At 38.7% G+C, this 9292-nt stretch overlaps 1 protein-coding gene across 2 annotated transcripts in view; it reads right to left on the bottom strand.

The window, feature by feature from the left end:
- The window catches only part of LOC110462623 (palmitoleoyl-protein carboxylesterase notum1'-like), a 42878-nt gene extending 36416 nt beyond the window's left edge, over window positions 1–6462 (bottom strand). The window contains exons 1-2 of one of the 2 annotated variants that reach the window (XM_021516665.1): window positions 5822–6462; window positions 5293–5569 (exon numbers count right to left, since the gene is read on the bottom strand). In XM_021516665.1, coding sequence (XP_021372340.1) covers window positions 5293–5555 — 263 coding nt within the window. In that variant the 5' untranslated portion in view covers window positions 5556–5569; window positions 5822–6462. The remainder of the gene's footprint in view (window positions 1–5292; window positions 5570–5821) is intronic. The other variant, XM_021516667.1, reaches the window with a different exon arrangement.
- Window positions 6463–9292: the final 2830 nt, after the last annotated feature.

Below are 9292 nucleotides of genomic sequence, written 5' to 3'. Positions count from 1 at the left end.
AGCATTGTCTTGTATCTTATAGAGCATTGTCTTGTATCTTATAGAGCATTGTCTGGTACCTTATAAATCAATGTCTTGTATTATAGAGCATTGTCTTGTACCTTATAGATCATTGCCTTGTACCTTATAGAGCATTGTCTGGTACCTTATAAATCATTGTCTTGTATTATAGAGCATTGTCTTGTACCTTATAGAGCATTGTCTTGTATCTTATAGGGCATTGTCTTGTATCTTATAGAGCATTGTCTTGTATCGTATAGAGCATTGCCTTGTACCTTATAGAGCATTGTCTTATATCGTATAGAGCATTGTCTTGTATCTTATAGAGCATTGTCTGGTACCTTATAAATCATTGTCTTGTATTATAGAGCATTGTCTTGTACCTTATAGATCATTGCCTTGTACCTTATAGAGCATTGTCTGGTACCTTATAGAGCATTGTCTTGTATCTTATAGAGCATTGCCATGTACCTTATAGAGCATTGTCTTGTATCTTATAGAGCATTGCCTTGTACCTTATAGAGCATTTTTATCACAGGCTTTCCCAAAAGATTAAACTGACCACATTGGACGTTGGCGTCAGGTCATTTCATTTTCAACTACGAAAACTTTCGTTAAGAGATATTTATTTTCGGTATCGATTCGATTTTCGGGTTGTCATTTGACTAAATAGTCCCTTTAAAGCTTAATAGTTGCCCCTTTTAACAGACAAAACATATGTCATTTAAATTCTTCATGTTTTGTGTATTATTGATGGCAATCCCAAAAAATAAACTAAAAATAAAAGCGAATCGTTCCAAGTATAGGGAAAGACGATTTACCACGAAATGCCGTGCACAAGGCACCCGAAAGGCCGACCAGCCATGCGGGCGCTACCTGGCGTAAAACTTTACAAATTTACCAGGTCCATCGTGCTAAGCCTCGTTTTCGCTGCACGTTTCTATTTTCAAACGGCTTTATACAGATTTTAAAGATACTCTTCCTCATAACTGTCGTATACTCGGTAAACCAAAAAACGGATTACGTATTACGGATTTCCTATGAGATATGTAGAATTGTCGTTTTACCATCAATCCTTTGATTCAGTTTGCCGTTCGGTAACTCCGACTGTTTTAGATCCATTCGGAATTTTCGACATTCCAGCAAACGAAACTCGTTAGAGGACGGATACAAGATAAGAGCTGTTTTTGCAACACGTTATCCTCGTTCTTACATATTCAAGGTCACATATCAGATCAAAATTGACTGTAACATAGAGTTATCTCCCCTGTAAAAGTTTCCATCAAAATGGCGACGAATGCTGAGAAGGAACCGGCTGCGCTTAAACTTCGTCCAAAAAAGATAGTNCAGATGTACTTTAAATGACATTTACGGTTATTAGGTCGTTAGGACCCCCTGCGAGGTTAATTAGAGTTAATCCGGAATGCCTGTCCTATGTTGGAATACCGACCCGACCGTACACAGACGTGCAGCTTTGGGCCAACATTGATACGGCTCTGCGACACGGAATATCGACTTCGGCCATCACTCCTTTATATCAAAAATATTAGGGGGATTATAATTCGCTCATTCGAAAGAAAAGTGAATAAATCAAAGACATTGTGTACAGTTGTTTAATTGTGAGTGGTATGGCATTGCTCCCTCGCTAAGCTCAACATACTTCTGAGCATCTCCACATGTTCCCGCAACTTGTTTGTAAACACTGCATTTTTTCTCCAATAACATGACAACACGACCTGTGACGTCACAGTATCCTTTGATGCGCCATGAGTTGAGTGTTAAGCGATCGTTCCAACACCAAATAGCTGTTTTGTTACAGTTACCCCCTGTGCAAAACCTTGAACAAAATAGGATATACTGCTTCCGCCACCAGACACACTCCTTCATCCATCTTTTGCTGCCAATAGTGTGGGTATCGGACCTATGATGACGTCAGTGCCATTACCCCGGATGATAAGATTTTGACAAATTAAACTCTTATTACACCATAATTTCAAGAAATCCTGCAGTTTGCTGTCATTAGCAAACTAACCTTTCATGGCCTATAAAACAATCGGTGGGGTGGATGAGAAAAATATCCAGAGCGGCGTTTTACTATAGTTCATTTAGTGAAAATGGCGAGATAACCGATCACAGAAACTCTTATTCTGCTTACGTAATCAGCATGCACTACATCCGGCGATTTAGAGTGTGACGTCATCACTGTTTGACCAAGAGTAATACCGATGTACTGTATAACTATTTACAGAGTACAGAAAGCTGGAACGCTAACTTGTTCTATATTAACTAGGGTTATTTATGGGCGCTACAATCACAAGGTCTCTGGTTCCTCACCTCCTCACAAACATCAGCGTTATAGTATTTCCGGGGGCGGGCAGCAATTTCGTATTAATTTAACACAAGCGGAAGTGGTTAGACTTGTTGTACTGGTGTACCACCGGAGATGGGTGATGTATAAAGCCATAGCTGTTCCACATTTGTACATCACTGTTTACTAATGTGTTAATAGTCTTATACACAGGTAGTTAATAATTGCAATATTATGATTGGTGGTCGGGTGGCGCAGTGGGTAGTGGGCAGTGCACTCATCGTTCACCAAGACGGCCGGGGCTCGATTCTCAAATCGGATGTGAAATGATTATGGAGTCACCTGCCAATCCGTGAGGGATTTTAACTTCGGTTACCTTGTACATTAACACACCCTTCGCACTTCCATCCCGGCCAATAAAATTATCAATACATTAGTTGATGGAATTTGTTTAATGATTGTTTTAAAATAAATAAAGTTTAATGCTAAAAAAATAAAAGAATCTGTGCGCGTTACTCAATTAATCCTTCAATCGCTTCCATTTAATGCTTGAATTTTTTTTTGCGTTATTATTTGCGTTGATGCTTGTCAGTGTCGGTAAAACAGTCTGATTAAAACAGTATTGAATCTGTTTCCACTTTTTATATAAAAAAAAATATGTGAAACTGATGTGATGTAAACCTCAGTTCTCTGAAATCTTCTATCACTCCGTCTCTATACTTGTTCCTTTCACAAAACGCCACGTGCGTACGTTTTTTCAGGAACTTTTGATATTTAGCTAGATATGTAAAGGTCGGGTGTCCCGCGATATCAGGTGTATGGCTCCAGGTCGGTAGCTACAGCTGTTTTAAGTACGCTCACCGTCGTCGTTAAAACGGCATTCCCATACTTCGTAATTCCCCGTTAACCAGTATTGAGCAATGACATCTTTGTCATAAAGTCTCTATGACTTGTGTTAATTATTATATCAGTATATCTAACAAGCTTGGTGAATTATGTTTGTTTACGCGTTCATGCTTTATATTCACATGTGCCAATGCGTTCTATTTCCATGAATAAGCTACATAAAAAAATAAGACCCGAGGAAGCATTCTGCCAACTTTACGACCATTCGCCTTGACTACAAATCCGTCACCTTGACAACCATAACGTCACCCTAAAAACCAAATTTCAAATTGACAACATTTCAGTCAACTTAACCACCATGCAGTCACCTACCTAAATTACCATTCTTTTTCATTGACGACTATTACTTCACCTTAATGACCATTATATCACCTTGACGACCAGTCCGTTACCTTGACGACCATTCCGTAACCGTAACGTAATCTTGCTTGACAATGTGATAACAATCTGACTACCAGTTTGAGCGACTATTCAGAATGGGTATCAATGCAGAACAGTTGTCATAATGTATTAGAGTATCTGAAGACTTCGTAGTTTAGAAAATTTTTGTTATGTGATTATTAAGATTCTATAAATACTGACATGATGGCATAACGATGACTGCCGACATTCCCGACATGTTATGTTTAGCGTTGTAAATGGAGCATATCGTTGCTAATGGTAAGTACCTGTTCACCCACCGCTCGTCCACACACAGCATAAATCAATTCTAATCGCCTTGCCTCCCTCTCCCAACAATCTTTATCTTGTATCCAACTGTTCATACAACAAAATATAGCTGCGAACATCTAAAACCGTCCCCGAAATCCGCAGTTAAATTGTTCTAACATGGACCCAGTGTTTGTTTATATGGCGTGTAATGTGCGTAGAGCCAGCTTCATCAATGTTTCTGAATGAACGATATCTCACGACTCCGATTATTGATGCTAAATGGACACTATATGCCGCCCCCAACTAAAAGCTCCCCGACAGCACCAGACTATCACACACCTAGCACTGTAGACTCTTACTAGCATTGTTTGTTTAGCCCCCTCCCAGTTTTACCAGAAGGCGATATTTCGAATTCCTAATGGTCCATAATGAGAGATAGACTCTAAAATAAACGCGTGTGTATTAGATTAGTATCGTGTGTTTCTGCTGATATTTCCTAAGAAAATATTACTACATGTCAGGGTGTCTATCTGTCCATATACAATTATACCTGACATATACAAGTATACCTGCCTTATGCAATTATACATGACTTATACAATAACACCTGACATATACAATTATACCTGACTTATACAATTATACCTGACGTATACCTGACTTATACGATTATTCCTGACTTATACCTGACTTATACAATTATACCCGAGTCACTTATACCTGACTTATACAATTATACCAGAGTCACTTATACCTGACTTATACAATTATACCTGAGTCACTTATACCTGACTTATACGATTATACCTGACTTGTACAATTATACCTGACTAAAGTCGAGCGATGTGAGCGAGCAGTGTACAAGCTCCTTTCTCGACTCCTTACACGATACCGTTAATTACAGGTAGATTCAATCAGACGCTATTCTTACCTGTAATCAGGTTAACACACAGTCGTGGTATCGGGTACAGAAACACAGCTTTCCAACACCCCTTGTATAACTTAGCTTACCCTATACTTAAAACGATTTGGAACTCTTCTCTGTTTGAGATAAACATATTACGCTGGATTAACCAGTATACCCTTACGAGAATACGGTCAAATCAATACCATTAGTTATGCTGTTACGACGTTATACAATCGGTTTTCCTAACGTCTGTCTCAGTTTGAGGTATAGATCTATTTCACAAATTAATTTCAATATGTTGAATTCTTTACAATGACTAGTACTTTTTACGTGGTTGACAATTTACAATTTTACCGAGTTGAATCTGTCTTGTTTTGTTTATCATGCAAAGGAACCTTGGTCTTGTTGAGAGGAAGTTTGGTCTTGACGGATATAAATGTCTTCTTTAAAAGAAAAGATGTGCATACAAGTAAATATATTAATACATATCAGATTATTTTTTTTAGAAAACTTGACTTACCCCGCGCGACTGCCGTCGTTGCACGTGATGCTGGCGTTCTTGAGAAAATGTCGCTGTAGCCTTGGGATCTCTTTCAGGCCGCAGTTATGAGACTTTTGGGCAATGTCTTTGAGGGATTTCATTAAGGTATCCACACGACCCAGCCTTTCGAGTTTGTTAACGTCCAGAGCCATGTCGTGGCGACTTTGCGACTTGTCCGGGCGACACATGGCGTAGTGAAACAGGACTAGGATCCACACCAAGGACGAGGCAAACCTCGTCATAGTAAGTCAGGGGCCTGCAAAACGTTAATGTCCTTCACAAACCTTCTCACTCACAATTACTTTTTGTTTATAACGTTTTATATAGATTTACCCTTTTAAATCCGTGCGTAGTTGCATCAAATAATTGCTTACAAATGCATTGTTATAGATATTTTTGATCAGTAATACAAGCTGCCCGAATGAAAATTGAATTCCTTATCCAAAGTATAATTTCTGAGAAATTGTTTTATGTATATAGACAGGTGATGTTACATCCAGACGATTACCCTAACGTCACGAGACCATCCCACGTATCAATGTACACCAATTTGTGTTAAATCCTGAAATACATTCCAGGTCTAATTCAGTCAATAACGTGCCTTGATCCATTGGACACACCCCTTTCACACACGCGCGAAAAATCGAATTATTGCTTCCAACAAAAATCTTTCAACGACCCAGTGATTGATTCTAAAACATGTTCATCTTTGAAGATGATTTCGAGTAGCTGATATGCCTACGACATATTATTTCTCCTTGGCAGAACACGCACACATATACTCCTAGGAATTTGTCAAATGAAACTTTGTTTTTAAATTCATTAAATATTTCAGAAGTAAATTTATCACACATCACTGCGAAGAAAATAAATAGGGGAAAAAACATCAAAAACTCCGTCTGCAGTAGACGCCGATAGTAGGTTGTGTGATACACACACTGAGACACCTGTACGTATCGCAGGTTTAAAGCCCTTTGAACAGAGCCGCCCTGAGCCTAGACTAAAGCCACGACTCTCTCTCTCACACCTACAGCGGACTCCGACAGCGGTCACTGGTGCTGCTCGAGTGAGGGGGATCAGCCGCTCACCACACCATCAAAGGTACCGCCAGCTCGCTCCACTGATCCCTCTATAACTACTCGCCGCTCGCCCAACTCGCCCTAAATAATATTTTAATCTAATCATTTCATTTTTTACCTACGTTAACTGTATGTGTATAAGTTTTTTTATATGTTTTACTTTTTGATAACTGGGTTCCGTATTTGTATTATAATGTATAACACCTGTGACTGGAGGAAACAGACGTCATTTTCATAGATAGGTGTTGGAGACCCTCCCCCTTTTCGGAAGGTAACTGTCAATCATTTTTCCGGATACAATTTACCGTATTTGATTCGTTCGTTTTACACTATGCACTATCCCAGTTCCATTCGCACGATTAACATTGATTAGAATGATAAATGGTATGTGATTGTTCGTATCACTTTGATGACTGTGACAGACAAGGCTGTGTAGTACTACACGTGCTACACGTGTTTTAACCCCATAACTAAATAGGGTATACCTGACTAAGCCTATCACTTCCAGTATTTTCTTTGGGAAATGGACTATGTGATCACTGACAGGCCTATAATTACCAGGTTAAATGATACATGAACTGAGGTCAAACCACGCGGGGTCACATTGGGTTTATTACAAATTTAAATAAAACTTCAACCGTTTGATGAAGAAAAAATATCTGAACAAAGACAATAAAGATTTGAAGTTTTCGTGTGACAAACAGTAAACGTCCACACATAAGATAGCATTCATACATTTTAGTGGGCGATTTCATGTATTCATAAAAATCGACAAAAAAGAAATGATAATTCCAATGAATGAACCCCCAGCACGGCCCTCTGCCCTAGGTGATACACACCGGTCCCTCTGGGAGAAGTTCTCTGCATTATTTCACGGCGGCCGTTTGATGTAGTCGTGTTTCGATGTCTCTGGAACATCAAAGGGAGCTTACTTGGCACAACCAGTTGTTTTTTTCTGCATATGATCGCTCGCAGAAACCAAGACTTACCCTTGCGGTAACGCTTGGATCAGACCAAGTGCGTTTTAATTCAATACAAGGGTGATGGTGCATCTTCGGATTGACTTCAAATGTCATCGATATATCGACGATCAATCCATTGTTCTATCTGCACAGGTCACAGATTTGACCTCGACAATGTGCCAGTATTGCATGTATATCCGCCTAATATCCGCATATTTGTCGTTTACAGATGAAAGCGAAATTTCTCAGGTATTTATTGATGTCTTTATGGCCGATCGAATATTCCCGCCAGTGTAAAGGGGCAATTGTTCATTTTTCCGGAAAAATGAGTCCGGAACATTCCCGACTTTAGTTGAAGACCTTCTTTAAAATTCCATCGTTGTAATAACAATATCACACGTTTCTTCCTGCTTCAGGTTATTTATCGTTACAACTTTCGTTTGGACATACCATCGCTGATATTGAACGTACATCAAACGATCGGGTGTAAAGATCCCTTTTATCGCTGAAAGCGTGCTTAAGATTGGGAACATCTGTACACTGGCCGAGCTATTGATTTTACACGTGCATTCCAATACATCTCTGGGTAAACCTTGATGGTGTGAGAGTATGTCCTAGATACCAACAATGATAAAGATACGGTTGTTTGTAGTCCATGGATGGACTGTGTGGACCATTTAGACAATAACGGAGACTTATGATGGTCTCTGGCAGTGTGGACACGTCACGGAAAGAAAACCCGTCTATTATCGTATGGTCGAGAAAATGCCGTGTATTTTTAAACTTATTTCATGAGTTCATTTTGTTACTTCAAAAAGAGGTATCCTTGAAGTTTATAACTATACAGCAGACTTGTATTCAGTACGTCTTCTTCTCCCATATCTGGTCCGTCGAAGTCTTTACAACTGACAAATTGATATGAAAAATAGTCAACAACACAACACAGCAATGTAGGATCGATACACAAAATCCTAACCTGTCCAAATTTTTATCGATAAATCAATTTCCATTGTTCGTTACATATTGCGAGTAAGTAAATGTGCTCAGTGCTTCAATTATCGCAAATATAGCAAATAAACCAATGTCCATCGCGCTTCAAATAAAGCAAAACATTAATTGCCTCTGTTTTTCTTTTATCGCAAATGAATCAATGCCCGCTGTTTCTCGAACATCGCAAAGCAATTAGTATAAATCAATGTCCTACGTTTGTATCACAAATATATCAAAATCAACCAAATTCTACCTTGATTCAAAATCGAAAATAAACCAATGTCAAGCGTGCTTCAATTATAGCAAAACAATAATGTTCACCTAGCTCAAAACATCGGAAATACATCATTGTCTATTGGGTTTGAATCATCGCTTATCAAACAATGTCCACCATGCTTCAAATAATGTTTCATCCGTGCTTGAAATATCGCAAATGAACCAGTTTCCACTGCGCTTCAATTTTCGCTAACACGTCAGTCTATTACATTTTCCGTACTGAAATATCGTCGATTAAGTGCATTATTGCTGCATTTCAAAATATAGTGAAAAGAAAGTTTAATGGCTTTTCTAATGAATAGTATTTATATTTTAGTCGGATTGTAAAAAGCACCGATATTTTCGCTTGTGCTTCGCACTCGTGAAAAAAATATTGATATTCTGCCATAGTTGTGAAAGATATGTGGTATTCCTCGGGAACCTTTAAAATGCTGTTTGGCCTTCATTCTCCAATAAAACTAATAAATCAATGTCCGCCATGCTCCAAGTATATACAATCAGCCCGTGTTAAAGATACTCCAAAACAAACGGTTCATTCTTAAGTAGCTTATCTATCTTTGACGACGCTATGTTTTAATCAAATAATGGCCGACCACGCGATAATATAATAAAATTATTTTACGAATTTGAATATATTAGAGTATGTATCACGTGACAGGGGACCCAGAGAAA

This window comes from Mizuhopecten yessoensis, unplaced genomic scaffold (genome assembly GCF_002113885.1).
Source record: "Mizuhopecten yessoensis strain PY_sf001 unplaced genomic scaffold, ASM211388v2 scaffold10813, whole genome shotgun sequence".
In the NCBI taxonomy this organism is placed as follows: Eukaryota; Metazoa; Mollusca; class Bivalvia; order Pectinida; family Pectinidae; genus Mizuhopecten; species Mizuhopecten yessoensis.
This window is presented reverse-complemented; position numbering and strand designations above follow the sequence as displayed.